The sequence below is a fragment of the Equus przewalskii genome, chromosome 1 (genome assembly GCF_037783145.1).
Source record: "Equus przewalskii isolate Varuska chromosome 1, EquPr2, whole genome shotgun sequence".
In the NCBI taxonomy this organism is placed as follows: Eukaryota; Metazoa; Chordata; class Mammalia; order Perissodactyla; family Equidae; genus Equus; species Equus przewalskii.
In genome coordinates, this window is record NC_091831.1 from 132,770,115 (window position 1) to 132,786,594 (window position 16,480).

The 16,480-nt window shown below is 45.6% G+C and overlaps 1 protein-coding gene across 1 annotated transcript in view; it reads left to right on the forward strand.

Annotated features, from left to right (window-relative positions):
• The window catches only part of MYO1E (myosin IE), a 190,737-nt gene that overhangs the window by 163,226 nt on the left and 11,031 nt on the right, over positions 1 to 16,480 (forward strand). The window contains exons 24-27 of the mRNA XM_008526764.2: positions 2,516 to 2,662; positions 4,231 to 4,388; positions 6,468 to 6,560; positions 9,336 to 9,537. Coding sequence (XP_008524986.1) covers positions 2,516 to 2,662; positions 4,231 to 4,388; positions 6,468 to 6,560; positions 9,336 to 9,537 — 600 coding nt within the window. The remainder of the gene's footprint in view (positions 1 to 2,515; positions 2,663 to 4,230; positions 4,389 to 6,467; positions 6,561 to 9,335; positions 9,538 to 16,480) is intronic.

Below are 16,480 nucleotides of genomic sequence, written 5' to 3' on the forward strand. Positions count from 1 at the left end.
TCTTATACCACTGCTGGAGTGCTTGGACTCTATTTCATGAATCCCAAATGACTTGGGGGAGCAGCTTCTCCATAAGTGCCTTTTGGAGTTTTGAATTGCTGTAATTGAAGTAATTAAGACAATTCCAGAGTTTTCATCTGGCCAGAATCTGGAAGATGATAGTAGCTTTGTGGTCACAGCTCCTGAAGCATTATTCTCAACCTTTTGGAAATGATTCCAATTCCTAGTTTGGAAAAGTTTGTGGTCAAGAAAGTACAGTGGAGCTTGTGAGCTGTCCTGCAATACCCATTCTCTTCCTTACATATCAATAGCTGGCAGCCTAGCCAAGGACTACGTTTCCCAGGCTTCCTTGCAGCTAGGTGTAACCATGTGACCCACTACTGGCCAATGGGTTGTGAGCAGAAGTGACTTGTACAACTTCCTAGTCATAAGTTTAGTGGGAAGGAGTAGGTGCCTGGCTTCCAGGCACTGTGGAACTGTCATGTTGGCCCTCAATTGCTTTTGCATGTGCTGTTGAGTGACAGAGATAAAAACGCTATATTGTTTAAACTACCAGTTGTCAAAATCTTCATCACAACAGAAAAACTTATAACCCAACTATCACAAGTGTAGGCAAGAAGCATGGTTGTGATGTGGAGATATCTGAAAATAGACTCTTGAGTTAATAATAGTGACCAAGTGCTGCACCCAAATGGCCATTATTTGTCCAAAAGCCGCTGTAAAGTATTCTGATTCCACATGGAAGAAGAGCTCTTTGGGTGCTCATCTTCAGGAAGCAGGCTGTGAAGAGCCCAGCTCCTCTCCCTGGTGCTGGTATCTCGCTGGTAGTTGACTCCACTCCTCCCCTGTGGTTTGTGCATGCTGCCATTCTGTGCCTTTGCATTCCAACTGCGCAGTGGTCCTGCCTTTGACCTTCTTTCTCCTGTGGATTACCAAGCTCCTTTCCTCTATGACAGCTGAGGGGTTGAGGATGCAGGGAGACAGGCCGTGACTATAGCTCCCGGCTCTGTCAGGCTCAGGTCATTAGCTCCCTGCCTCAGCCCAGAGACAGAAGGTTCCTGACAAGCCTGGGATCGTCCACCAAGGCTCTCTCTGCCCAAGGAAGACATCTGGTCTCCAGGACTGCCCACTGTGACCTTGTCATATTGATAGGACTAAAAAGAGAGACCACAGGAGTTGCAGTTTAAATATTTCAAATTCTACACAAAGGAAGAGTCCCTGGTCTCAAAGATTCTCTCTACTCTGGTCCTCCATATGATCCACTTGCCTCACCATCTGGCCTTTTCACAGCCACAGTAATCCTACTGGTGCCCCGGTACCAGGAGCCCCAAGAGCAGAGCATAGCTCCTATGTGATACAGCACAACTCTGGTTACTAAGAGAACCATGGCTTTGGCACATTCTGCGCCTGGAGAGATTAAAATGTTACTTTGGTCAGTTCATTGAAGGAGATTCACTTAAATTGTGTTTAATGCCTGGAAAAATGCTTATCATCCCTCATGAAATGTCATTCTTCAGAGGGCTGTCTTAGATATTTGACAGTGGTACTTGGAGGTACTTGTAAATGTGTATATTATGAAGCCCTTGGAATGGTGGCCTCCTTCAACTGAGCTATACATCTAACAGCTAGGGAGTAAAAAGTCTCAATTATACGTGTGTTGTAGTTTCCAGGAAGTCTAGCTGGGCCTGGAGATGGAGCTGTGTCTAATCACTCCCCCTGAGCACTGAGCACTTTCTCCATGACTGGGTTTCCTCGGCCTCTTCCTTCTAAGCTCCCTGCAGCTCCTAACATTCCCTCCTCTCCAGTCCTGAGTTTCCCCACAGCCCAATCCCATCCAAACATGCAGTTCCTGCAAAGCTGTGTGCTTTCCCCGTCCCGCGCAGTTCACCAGCGGGAAGGTGATGATTGCGCCTGCTTGCTGTGTGTTCACCTGTCCTGTGTGCCTGTACGTCTGTGCGGTGGTGCATCCAGCAGCACCTGGCACGCAGTATAAGCAGAGCACCACATCCCCAAAGGCTCCTAATAAGTGCGTATGAAGCCAGGCCCTTGGCTTCCCTCTGATCACTGAGCTTACGGTTGTTCAAGTTAGGGTTTATTACAATAGCTACAAGCATATCATAAATTCTGCTAACTTGGAGCTTAGAGGACTTGTTCATTTTCAGCCACGTTCTATTCACAGCATTCTGGAGTTTTGTGATCTTAAGAACACAGAAGATGAATTTGAAAATGGATTTTTCTAAAATGCAGACTAAATTGTCCTTAAATTCTTGATTTTAAAAATCATTTGGGAAAAGTATTATAATTGTGATTTTGCTGGGCTATAGACTTCCTTTGAAAGCAGATTTCAATGACTTTATCATGTAGTTCGTTGTTGTTATGTTTGGTTTTAAAGATTCTCTCTTACTGAAAGACTATAGAAGCCTAGGACTATCTTACAGGATAAATAAATGAGTGAAAAAAATAATGGAATAAACATAAGTGCAACTTGCATTAAGTCTTTCCAATCTCTTTGCAGTACTATGCAGGATGACATTTTTATTCTTCATGAACAAGAGTATGACAGTTTGCTTGAATCCATCTTCAAAACTGAATTTTTAAGCCTGTTGGCAAAACGTTATGAGGAAAAAACTCAGAAGCAACTACCTCTGAAATTTAGCAATACGTAAGTTGAGAACCGGGGCCCAAACATCTGAGGGAAACTAAAAGGGACCTCACCCGTGGGGTCCAGGCTGAGAGGAGAGCCTGCGGGGTGGGGTGTGTGGTCTGACTGGCTCCAGTGGCTTCAGTGAAGCCCAGCCTCGGGTGCCTCAGCGCCCCCTGTGGACTCTTAGAGGCTGAAGAGGACAGTCTGGATGGTTGTCACAGACTTTGAAAGGGTCACTTTCACAGTTCTGTGAAATAATGACTTCATCAAATGGTGTATTTTATCATTTGAACAAAGGTCACCAAAGTGGGGCAGAGGAAAGCCAATTTTTATACATCATCAGTAAAAGAATATTTTATTTAGCAGAACAAATAGAAAGGGACTAAGGCTGGAAGAAGAAGAGACTGGAATAGGGGCTTAAGTTCCCAAGATGTATGCATAATAAAACCTGTTGGTGGGCCATTTGGGGACTTGGGTGCTGCGATGGCCAGTCTTGTGTCTCAGCTCACCTTCATTTGTTTTAGCAACATAGTCTCGTGGACCAGATATTTCATACTGTTGAGCTCCTAATCTCATATTTGCTGAGTGAGAGTTATTTGGCTTTTCTTCTTAAATTTCCCCATCTATAAAATGGAGGTATCCTCCATCCCTTCCCATTCATGAGAATGAGGCCAAAGTAAAGCCTTAGTTCATGATGAGGGACACTTACCATAACTAATGCTGCTGTGGGTGCAATGAAATAGATCCTAGTAGCAGCATGAATTCATTACAGTTTTTCCACAGAACAATTTGGCCATCCGTACCAGGCGCCATTATTTGTGTCTGGGAATTTGTGATAAGGGAATAATTCAAAAAAAGGATGAATGTGTGTAGCCAAGCCACTCAATAGAATAATAGGCAACTACTTAAAATTATAGTTTTCCTGCCTTACAACATGAGAAAATATAAGCTCAACAAGTAGAATATGGAATTTCTTTCTGTAGGCATATAGGCAATATGAAAAATAGACACTGGCAGAGGAGTTCTAGAGTTGCGAGCACGCCTCCATTCTATTTGGGTTTTGGTTGCTAGTGTTGTCTTTTTCCCTACCTGGCGGGGGTGGGGGTGGTGATGGAGCAATAGAATGTAATTAAATAATAGCCACATTCTATGCTAAGGAGACACAGACTATTTTGAGTCTGGCATCTCTCAGTCCTCCACAAACACAGTCCCAGGGAAGTCAGAGAGAGGCACAATGACACACCACAGCAGTGTGGCTGGAAATTGTCCCCATCCTTCTGTCTCGCAGCAGTCCCGCCAGCGTCCACCTGACAAGTGACCTTGGCACCTGTGAGGGGCCCCTCCTTCACCAACTGGTTTCTCGCAGGTGCTGGATCCCAAATGCTTCTGCCTCTGGTCAGTGGGCTCACCCTGCTGCCAAAGCAAACCCATGGATGTCATACTCATGCCCAGGGCCCTGTGCTGGTTTGATGCTCTGGTCCTGCCTCATTTTTGCCCGGCAGCAGATTCTCTACTGGGGTCTGTAAGCACCATTGTCTCTCTCCTTCTTTCCGACTTGTTAATTCCAACAAATATGCTTGTCGCAGGCTTGAACTCAAGTTGAAGAAGGAGAACTGGGGTCCCTGGAGTGCAGGGGGCTCCCGGCAAGTGCAATTCCACCAGGGCTTCGGTGACCTGGCCATCCTCAAGCCCAGTAACAAAGTGCTGCAGGTCAGCATCGGACCCGGGCTGCCCAGGAACTCCCGTAAGTGTTCCACGGGTCCCAGGGGCGGGCCGCCACCTGGGCTTCTGGGCCTTCCCTGCCTGGCCCTCGCTCACCCTGCTGCAGGCCAAACTCTCTCCTCACCAAACACTCGTAACCTGTGCACAGATCTGCGGGGCAAAGAACCAGTACACTTAACTGCTTCCTGTGGCTGGGGTTTCCTTCAGACTGAAACGTTTCAAAAGAAACCAACGTCAACGCAAATGGGCAGGTTAAACCTTTCCGAATGATTTCTTAGTTATGTATGGTATTCCAGGCATTACAATATTAATTGTGTTTAAAACCAATCAGTTTGTTGGCTTCCAATTTCCCAGCCCTTTCCAGTTGGATCTTATCAACAATACAAACCTTATCCTTCCTGTCCCTTTTAAAGAAATTGACCACATTTACCATCTCCCCACACGGTTTCACTATGTTGCTGTGCATCAGATCCAATATCTCCCACCTCCACTTTAGCGTGCTTCATTAGAAGCCTCACATGCACTAACTCACTCCTTAGTCTAACTCCTTTATTGGCCTTTGATTCTTTTTCTATTTATAAATGACATTCATAAAATTGTTTTATAATGCACAGTATAATCATATATGCTATGTATTCATATAATGTAGATATCTTCATATAATTTAGTCCATGTGTATGATCAATGAAGAGTATATAGACAGGCCTTTATGAAATCTATCTACCAAGGTAACATTGGCATGTCCTGTAGCTCACTAATACAACACAGACAAATAGCCACCCAGAAAATGTTGGTGTATGTCTGTGTATCAGTTGGTACTTGCAGAAAACAGCCAGCACGTTTAGGTGGGATTTTTGAAAAGACCTTTAAATAAAGGGATTCTTTACTGAGATGTGGGCAGGGTAAGGAGACAAAGTGGGGACCCAGGGATAAAGAACAACAGAACACCATTATTACCCCTCACCCTGAAGAGACAGAGGGAGGAAAGAGTTGAGCTTAAGGATACAGGCAGAATAAGTACCTTGACTTCTTTTTCCTCTGGCACTCCAATCTCCTGCCAGTGCCTCCCACTGGGCAAACCCAACTGGAATGCAGAGGCCTAGTGGCCCAGGTGAGCCCAGGGCACAAAGCATGGCAAAGAAGGGCTGCAGATAACCAGAGGATGTGTGCGACAATGTTCAGTAGCCCCCAGAGTGGAGCATTGTCTAATACGGTGTTTTGTGATGTCTTCAAGGGAGCAGGCAGGGAGTCCGGGTACCGAGCGGATAACCCTCGGCAGGTCACTTCTCCTTGCCCCAGGGCCTGAGACCAGCTCCTCTGCTTTGTGCTATTCACGCCTTGTCACTTCCTGCCCTTCTCTATTCTTCAGCCCTTCTTTTTATAAGGGATTCCCTCTGCATCGCTCTTCCTGCTGGTTTAATCCTACCTTCCTTCCTGTCCCATTTGAGACCTTAACTTATTGTTTTCCTTTCCAACATACATGTCTCTGCAGAGATGTCATGTGGCCACCAGTGGCCCTGCGGCCCCCGCCCTAATTCTGGCCCACAATGATGTTTCATTTAGCACCAGCTTGTTTTCTAACTCTTCCTTTCTGTGTCAAGGATACAAGTCTGCTTCTACCCTTCATGGTCTCTGTTTAACTGGAAGACTCTAGAACACAAACTCTTGCATGAAAGTCTCTTGACGTAGGCAGATGTGCAGTTGATGCTGACATGTGCTTCATGCCAGGGACCATGACGTGCAGCTCACATGTTCAACTTCTGTGCTGTGTTCAGAGCATGAGTGCAAACATTATAATGTTCCATCTGTCTCATTTGAAAGTCTACAAAACTACAAACACCTTTGTAAGATCATTACTATCTCTTTGTAAAGCCGTTGTCTCTAACGTTTCAGAACTGTACCTCCATCAACATATCCTCCAGCCCCTTCCATCCAGCAGCTACCAGGATAGTACTCCCCTCAGACCTCCCATCCCCGCTGCAGATCTGATGGGGACCTGGATTCCAAGCTTTTCAAAAGTTTTCCATAAGCAGAAACCAGCAGGAGCTGTTAAACCAACCAGTGGTACTGACTTTAACTTTCTCTTGCTTGTGGATTTCAGGTCCTACCAGAAGGAACACCACTCAAAACAGAAGTTATCCCAGCGGGACGCAAAACGCCAACTACCCGATGAGAGCTGCCCCTCCGCCCCCAGGTAGGCCAAGCGTGTGCCATCGACTGGGGCACTGATCTGGACCCATGACTTGTAAAATATATTTGGGAAGAAACCCATTAGCGAATAAATGCACACATATTCGCCAGCAGGAGCCATTTTAGTGTCAGATGTACTGCCACCAACACAAACGCCCTGCCTGTGACCCTGGAATTCAGGAAAATTGTGAGCTAGTGAGATGGAACGTTGGCTGAGTTAACGATCTGGATTTCATTACCTAGCAATATTACTCCCTTAGGAAAGGCTTCCTACATCAGTCAGAGAAAAAAAGAGTTCCTTGTCCGGGACAGCCAGAATGTGGTCAGCTTTTAAGCTGAAGGATGCTGCCTTTATGGAAAGGGGAGTTTGTCAGGGATAACCCCCCCACCACTACCCAGCTCCAGCCAAATACTGTGACAATATTTTGCTACTAAGAAGAAAAATTTTGTTCTTCGTCAGATAGGACCTAGAAGAACTGCTCTAAGAATAAAGTGATGTCTGAGAGAAGAACAAAATGGATACAAAAAAGTTTTTAGATCTTGTTTCATATTTCAGTTTTTATGATAAAAATATAGCATGCGGGTCAATAAAATCCAAACCCAAATAAATCTAAGACTTTTTGCCCTTAAAAATCTGTTCAGGGGGGCTGGCCCCGTGGCCGAGTGGTTAAGTTCGCGCACTCTGCTGGAGGCGGCCCAGCGTTTCACTGGTTCGAATCCAGGGCGCGGACATGGCACTGCTCATCAAGCCACGCTGAGGCAGCATCCCACATGCCACAACTAGAAGGATCCACAACGAAGAATATACAACTATGTACCGTGGGGCTTTGGGGAGAAAAAGGAAAAAAAATGAAAAATCTTTAAAAAAAAGAAAAAAAAATCTGTTCAGGGTTTGAAGAACGCTCTCAAAATTCACAAAATGTTCTTTCCATCACTCACAAAATTCAGTTAAACAAAAAAAACTGCCCCCAGAATGTTTGATTTAGTAAGTTTAGGATTCTACGTTTGAAAGGGTCATGTTAGGACCACGCTTGACTCAAATCATCCCAGACAAAGGAATCTTATTTGTAACAGTGTCCAAGATGAGCGGTAAAAAGCCTATTTTCTGTCTCCTGCTCCGGAATCTCTCAGTTGTGTGCTAAAATATGGCCACCTGGGCCTAGCAGTGAGAAACTAGTTCTCATTTCTTTTGGCATCCCCCTCCTGCCTGGCCAACCGTCTCTCCTCCCCTCTGCCTTTGTCTCTGAAGAAAATCCAAGCATGAAGGAACCTAAGAGAACCGATGTAGTATTGAGTTACTGCTTATGCTCTGGCCCCTCGTGCAAAATCCTGGCCAGACCACCTGGAAAGCTCATTTGCCTCGGCTGGGTTGGCCAGAGTTGCCTCAGACCACATACCTGACCTTGGGCACAGCTCCCAACCTTCCTCCGTGACAGTTTCTTCATCATTAAAAGGAGGCAATTGGACCCAAATTCCTTAGCTCAGCACTTCTCACTCTGTCTGTGGTGAAAGACTGGGCTTGTTGATTTTTTGTTGTTGTTGTTTGTTTTTTCTGAATTTTCAATCTATCACAAACCATACTTTTGTAAGATAAATTAAAAACTACTGGAAGAATGGAATTTTAAAAGCATACAAAATGTAAGCCAAAATTTCTTATTATTAGGTTCAATAGACATGAAGTATGTCTGTGCAACTGCTATGAACGTTTCTAAATGTTTACCGTTAAATTTCTGAACTTATCGCAGGCGAGTGTGTCATGAGCCACGTGGAACAGGCCATCTGTGCCCCCTCTGTGAGAATCACAGGCCTCGAGCACGTCCTGCTCTGGCATGCCCTGCCCTATCCTGGGCAACCTTGGAAGCAAGTGGGCCTCACCAAACTCCTTGTTTCTTTAATGAAGAAATTGACATTCTGAAAGGTCGCATATCTTGCTGAAGGTCAACACAGCTATGAGAGGCAGAACCAAAACTGAAGTCCTAGTCCCTCTAATAAACTAAGGGTCATCCCGTGGGTACCAAAGAGTTCTCTTAATTCATTTGGAAGAGGTTTTGTGGTGGGCTTACCAAGTATCCCTTGGAGAGTCTTGCTCTCCTTCACTCTTGCCCAGATCTGTCAGTGGGAGAAGAGACGAGGGCTTCTTCATGCATAGCATGGAATGATAATGCCCTTTTCAGCCAAGGCCCATTGTTTGGAGCCCATCACCATAATCCACTTACCAAATAATGTGATCTTGACTGGAAATAGGTGTTCGGCTAAGAGAGCGTGCTCTATCTGGATTGATCCAACCAAAAGCCACATTTCCCCTGCCTGTGTAGAGTGCTCCCTCCACCTCCCACAGTGGGCTCCTGCAGAGGACACCCAAGACTGACCCCTTGAAAATGGATGTCCAACTGTTTAAACAGCTGCCTGCCGGCCCTCTTGAAGCATAATCTCATAATTTTCCTTAGACCCAAGAACGTGCCTGCCAACTTGTTGCAAGCTTACCTTTCCTTGACTGTGGGCTTTGAAACGCTAAACATCTGGTGATTCTGATGTCAGATTCAACATGCATGTGCGAGGGTGTGCTATGTTCCAGGCACTCGCTGGGCAATTTACAATGTAGTGGCTCTATTCCACACGATATATTAGCGCTTGTGCCCTCCATTTTTTCAGATGGGCAAACTGTGGCCTGGAGAAGTTAAGTAACGCTCTTGGCTAATAGATGGAAGAAATTTGGAGAGCCTTTTAACAAAGGATCAGAAAATTTAATCTTTGTTTTCTCCTCTTTTCCTCTCTCTAGGATACCATCAGAATGGAGTCATCAAAAACCAGTTTGTGCCACCTTCCCACGCTCCTGGAAACCAGCGGTCAAATCAGAAAAGCCTGTACACCTCCATGGCCCGCCCGCCCTTGCCACGACAACAGTCCACTGGCTCAGACCGGGTGTCACAGGCACCAGAGAGTTTGGATTTCCTTAAAGTCCCAGATCAGGGTGCTGCAGGGTAAGATTCTCTCCTCCAGTGGGGGAAGCTGGTGACCACCATCTCCATCAATCCCACCAACATTCAGGGATTTCTTTGGGGAGTCTGTGCATGATTCTCAAGTTCCGTTTTCCACCCACATGTTGTAATCCAGGAGCCAAGGCCGTGAGGCTCTTGGTTGGCATTTCTAAAAGTATGGCCAACTTGATAGCACACATCTCATTCTCTTGGAAACATCAGAAGTGGGGTTCTCTTTAAGCCCTGAGATTTGATTACTCTGTGACTTTTTCTGCTCTCTGGCATGGTTGAGGGATAATGAGGTTTTTGATTTATTTCTCTGTCTGCATTTGCATAAACACAGCAGCTCAAAGAGTCATTAGAAACATTAAGAATAACATCCCAGCCTTCTGTGAGATGTAGATGTTTGCTTATGAATACAGATCTTCGGGGCTTTAAAATGAGGGCCTCTCTGCCTTTCTAGAACAGAAAATGAAGAGTGGTAAAAGAAACCCAGGTGTTTTAGCCTGAGGAAGTGAAGATTCCTGGAACTCTGTGTAGATATTCAAAGAGTTATCAGTGTCTTATGGGGGCTAGCCGTGTCCTGTGGAGTCACAAGGCAGAGAGCTAGGGCCAACTTCAAGACGAGCAAGTGAGCTCTGCCAGGAGGTAGATTTTGGCACCAATAAAAGGAAGAGCATTCTGCTAGCCCCAAGACGAACTACCCTAGGATGTAAGGAGCACCTTGTTGCTGGAAGTATTCAGGGATAGAGTAGATGGAAATCCCCAGGCAGGAAGTTGTAGTCTTGTCAAATATCAGATAAGGATGAGAATCCTGTTTCAGCCTCTATTACCTATCTAATATTGGACTTGCTACTTACCCTCTCTGAGCTTCATTTTCCTCATCCATACACCGATGTAATACCGCCAAGCTTGCAGGGTTTTTGGGAGGACAAGAAATAGTATACATAAAATACCTAGCACAGTACTGGGTGTGTAGGAGGCGGCTCAGTCAACTGGAGCTTGATGATGATGATGGTGGTGGCGGTTATGGTGACGGTGATGATGATACAACCGTTATCTCATGGCAGTTGAACTAATGACTTCAAGGAATCTTCCAATTCTGTGTGATTCTCAGCGGTGGAGTAGTTCTGCCTGCTGAACCTGATAATGGACTTGCTCCAGCCCACTCTTCCCCTCCCTCATGCCTACCTCTGTTTTCCATTCTCTCCATGTCTCCAGAATGATAAAGAACTTTCCAGTGTGGATCAGGAGACTTGTGCACAAGATAGAGCAGTGCTGGGAGAGAAACAACAGCTCCTTCCCCTGGGTGGGGAGCCACTCATTCCCCTCAGGCCCCATCATGAGATGTTTTCCCTGCATCGGCAGCTTCCTTCTAAAGACCACAAAGCTCTTAGGAACTTTACCATGTTCTCTGTTCCTTTTCCTCTGGCAAGTCTTAACCTCATTTGGGCTACAGATATGAAAGCACCTTAGTTTTATCCTGATGGCCGTCAGTAGAGTAGATACCACCCTTTATTACATCTCTTCCTCCCCGCCTCCCCCCAGCTCTTGTGTAGTAGCTGTGTCCCGTCAGTCCTTCCCTGAGTGGCTCCATCTAAAGCAGTAGTTCTCCAACTTTAATGTGCACCAGAATCACCCAGAGAACCCGGGTGAGATTCAGTGAGTCCAGGGTGGAGCCCAAGAATTTCCATCTCTACCAAGTTCTCAGATGATGCCAATGCTGCTGATCCAGGGCCCACATTTTGGAAACTACTGGTCTGACGGCACCTGTTGTCTCATTGATAAAGCCGGAGAAAGTTCCATGTAAAGGTGAATTAGAAGGGTGCTGTTGAGACTATGGGATTTTGACTCTGTAACCCAGACCTACACTGTTCAGATGGACGTACATCACTAAAATAAACAACCCTCCCTGGGCCAGTTTGATGTCCCAAAGTAGGCAGGGGATTAAAATTAGTCAACAAAATGCACCAAATCTCTTAGCTCTGGCTGCTAGCTTCCTACTTGCTTTGGTTTTGGCAAGCAAAACCACCTTTCCAGCCTGCTTTGCAAGTTACAGACTTGCACACCAGCCAGCTGGGAGCATCTGTCAGCCAAAAGCAGGCAATTTAGGAACACTGTGTCTTAACCGAGGCTGCTCCCTTCCAGCCCTCTGCTGCATGGTTCCCTATGTAAGCCTTAACAAACCCTTTGCCACCTTCAAGCCTAAAGATACGACATGATATCTTGGCGATGGCTATGAGGCCAGAAGGAGAAGGTACCTTCCACAACCATCTGCCAGGCAGTTAGTTCTTCCTGACTGTCTATTGTGTGTAAAACTGTTGGGAGGAAGACTGAGTCCAGTAGCTACAAGAATCCCAGCCAGCCTCCTTTTTGTGTGCTTAAATCTGCTGTGGTACAAACATTCCTTAGGAAATCGTACTGTGGTCAAAGGGCTGAGCTTTTTCTTAGTATCTTTTCTTTTTCAAACACATTAAAGGTAAAAATTAAAATAATTTCTGATGTGGCCAGAGACCTTGGACATGCATTTCAGGAGCCTTGTGGTGACCTACATTTAACAGCTCCTTTTTGCCAAGAAACCTGAATTGCAATTATTCCACAGGAGGTTGTTGGAGCAAGTGGGGAGTTTGGGCATCCCGAGCTTGTACCTTTCCATAAACATGAACATTCTTGTAGACATTCCTGTATACGTCAAATGACCTACAAACACAAGATTACCACGGTCTTTCTCTCCTTGGGCTTTCACATCCTTGGGTGCGTCTTTCCTTTCCCTCTCCCACCCCCTCAATGCACTTTTCTTTATAGACGTATTTAGCATAAGCAATCATTTCTTTTGGATCCTGTAATGTAGATAAAGTCAAATGGTGTAATTAGCACTTCAGTTAATTCAGGAAAGTCTTTGTCAGTTTATTTTAGGTTCAGTCAGGGTGGTTTTTTTTTTGGTGAGAGCATGAAGCCTTCACTAAATTAATTACCATCCCAACTTGATCCTTCACCCTTGCCTTGCCACGTTTGTGACATGGTGGCTATTCTTGTTGTCATTATTATCATTGTCCAAGAAAACTATGAGGGATGCAGAGGGAATCATTATCTTGCATACTTTTTGAAAAGTCTGATTTAGGTTAAAGAATTTTCCTGATCTTCAGGGAAAGAGAAGACATCAAGCAAGAATCATATCCACAGGGCCAGCCAGGTGGTGCAGCAGTTAAGTTCACACGTTCCGCTGTGGCGGGCCAGGGTTTGCCAGTTCGAATCCCAGATGTGAACATGGCATTGCTTGGCACGCCATGCTGTGGTAGGCATCCCACATATAAAGTAGATGTTAGCTCAGGGCCAGTCTTCCTCAGCAAAAAGAGGAGGATTGGCAGCAGTTAGCTCAGGGCTAACCTTCCTCAAAAAAAAAAAAATATCCACAATTCATTCATCAGCCTTTGCTCTGACTTCAGGGGAACACTTGCTTTGCCAATCAAGGGTGCTTTATATATTCCCTCCTATAACTGAGATGTACATAATCTACCTCCAGTTCGTTACTGGAAGGATTAAAACCCAGACTGGAAATGTCTTTTCCGTTGGCCTTTTTAATCCTGCAGTCCATTTCACGGGAGGACAACTTCAGGAAATTTCAAGATCCTCCAGAGATTAATCCAACTAGACGTTGGAGAAACAGAAAAATATTGAAAGTTCTCAGTGGTAGGGCTCCTGGCCATACCACAAAAGAGGGATCGATAGAAAAATTTAAATGCTGCCTGGATGTCTCTTGACAAGATTCTACTAATGAAGTCATATTTTCAAGGGGCTTAAAGTTTCCAACAAGTGTCCAAGGGCAATATTTCTCAACCCATAATCGACAGGAGTGGCAGCCGTATCCTGGCCCAGGCAGACATGAAGCTGAGGAATTCCTGGCATCCATTCCCACATTTCCAGTAATGTTTATAGATTCAACCTTTTGGAACAGAACATATTTTAAAGAGCCAATGAAATAAAATGCCATTATTTTCCTTCTTGGAATTTCAAGACATAAATTTCACATCTGCAGAACAAAGAAGTGATATTTAAAGCTGAATCCCAGCTCGCCTTTGCATAGACTAGGCACACCCACTGCCCCGGGGGTGTGGGAGCTGCAGAGAAGTTCCCCAGAAGCGGCCTGTGGTGTGCAGAGAGCACGGGATTCACGCTTACACGGACTGGGTGTGAGTCCCAGTTCATTTGCTCGTTCCTTTGTTGATTCATTCATGGAATATTTACTGGGCCACGTGCCTTCTGTGTGGCATGTGCTGGGCACGTGGATCGTTTGGTGAATTACCAGCTGTGCTGCCTCACGTTTGTCACTTAATCTTTCCACGCTTTGGTGTCCTCACTTGTATAATAGGGGTAGTAATATAATTTTAAAGCCCACCCCTCAGGCTTTCTTGAAGATTAACTAAGAGCTTTATAAACTATAAAGCACTATGCAACTTGAAAGTTTATTTTTTTACTTTTTTATTTTTTTGAGGAAGATTAGCCCTGAACTAACATCTGCCGCCAATCCTCCTCTCTTTGCTGAGGAAGACTAGCCCTGAGCTAACATGCATGCCCATCTTCCTCTACTTTATATGTGGGATGCCTGCCACAGCATGGCTTGACAAGCGGTGCCGTGTCCTCACCCAGGATCTGAACCAGTGAACTCCGGGCCGCTGAAGCGGAACATGCACACTTAACCACAGCGCCACCGGCCCGGTCCCTGAAAGTTTGTTTATATTTGTTTTTTTTACTGTTATTCATGTGCTTTGGCCTTGCAGGGAAATATTAATATTCTACCAGGATTGAAAAGTGGGTGTCCCCAGGCCCAGTGGCTTTGCTCTCAAGAGCTCAAATCTCGGGCCTGCTTAGAGCTCTGGACTCCGTGGGGCTCCAAGCTTCAGGCATTGTTGGCTCAACTGGGGAGAATGGGCAGCCTCGGGAAGCCGACACAAGGGGACCCGTCAGGGAGACACCTTCTCCCTCCCCCGCCACACACATACACACAGACACGCACGTAATAGCTGCACTGCTCAGTGTGGGCGCAGAGCAACGCAGAACAGACAGCCATGAGATCGTATTGCAGCAGACACTAGCTGCATTGGGACAATGTAAACGAAGTCCCAAACTCCTCCCGCTGTACTATTCCACGGTCTTTTTCTAGTTAAACATCCTTTGCTCCAATCACCATCACAACGCACATCCCGTGGAAGGCGATGGGCATCACCAGGAGAGAGCGGATGAACAAACCCTCACTTTCGAGAGCTGTGGTGTCATTGATGTCATTTGGGGTTTTGTTTTCTTGTGGGCTTTTGGCATCTTGTGAGCTTGGGCAGCTGTCCACAAGGGTTCAAATGTCAGTAGGCATCCTGATGTCTCAGGGCAAAGGCTCCACTCGGTCTTCCCCAGTCACTGAAGCAGGACTTCTCCGGCAGTGCAAGTTTTCACGAAGCAAACTGGAGGTGACGTGCTTGGTCCCTCGGGGAACTTGGTGGTGAGGGTTGTGCTGTGACTGCATTAGAGGTCTGGTGCCCTACTCGGAAAAAAGAGCCGCCATCAAAGCAAGTTGCTGTAGCTCACCTTCTTTGCATGTTTGTTTTCTTAATGGGGAATAGACTCAAGAAAGTGCTAAGTGGGTACAAATTACCCTGAAATGATGGGTCAAGTCTTGATAGGAAAACTAAATTACATTGTCCCAAAGTTACAAATCATGAAATTTTGGATTCGCTGAGTGATGCGGAGTTTTATAACTATATACTCATATAGACAGAGTGAATCTTTGTTGTTCAAATGGCAACAGGACAAATAACTTTGTTATTGTGAGTCTGAAATTCTTACTTCAACCCCCATTATCCTGATGGAATACTTGTTTTTATAACACAATTTTCAATCATGTAAGGTTTATTAGGAATACAAATATCATAAAATACCAGAGACACCAAAATTCTCGAAGTCCTTCATATCCATTACAAAACACTTCTGGGCAAAGCACTTTCAGATGAGTGCATGCAAGTGATCCCGGGGACAGTGGGGTCCTGGAGAACGACCAGCTCTCTGGGGATAGAAAGGCCTGAGCTGTAACATTTGTGAGTTTCTACCCTCACCAGGGCCAATTTCAAGCTGCCAGCGTGACTACCGCTGGTCTCGGAGTTGGGAAGAGATGCACCGTCACACACCATTATGTAGTATTCCCACCATACACAAGCAACAGATTAATAACTTCAAGAGCACTGATAGAAGTAAAATGTAGTAAAATAATTAGGAAGGGTTGAGTTGTGTTAATTGTCTTTGCGTTCAATATAGTTTAATCAATCCCAAGTGTATTCGATTTCAGCTTTAATAATAGCTGTGTTTGACAACTGACCCATGAAATCCCTGAAAGTGTGAGTCGTCTCTCACGGGCTGGATTGAGCCAGCTCCAGCTGCCTGGGCACGAGGCTGTTGTCCATTGTGTCAGAAAGTCTGAGTCCTTTCTTCACGGCATTGACCAATCACCCTTGTGGCTGCGAGTGGAGGGCTCCAGGCACCTGAAAGACCTCATTAACCAGTTTCTGGCAGCTCACAGAAAGTTCGTCTCTCTCCTCATTATTGATTACGCAGGATCGCCACCTAGTGATGCAAAGGAGATTGTCTGGGTTTGAGGCTGAGCCTGCCTGAAATAGAGCCGGGAAGATGGCTGTTCTCCCCGACTGTTTTCTGTGCTGGTTTCCAGGTCCACAATGTGGAGAATTGTAGAGACAGTGATGGCTGCGTGGGCACAGACTTCCTGTGTTCCGTGGTACATCTGAGATCTTGTTGAGGGCACTCTCTAAAGCTTTCTTAGAATTGGAGAAAGGACCTGGGCCATTACTGAATCCCGTTCTCACAGATGAAGACATTGATCCCTGAAGAGGTGAAGTGACATACTCAAGTCACATGCCAGCTGGCAGGAGAGCTGGGCCTCAAACCC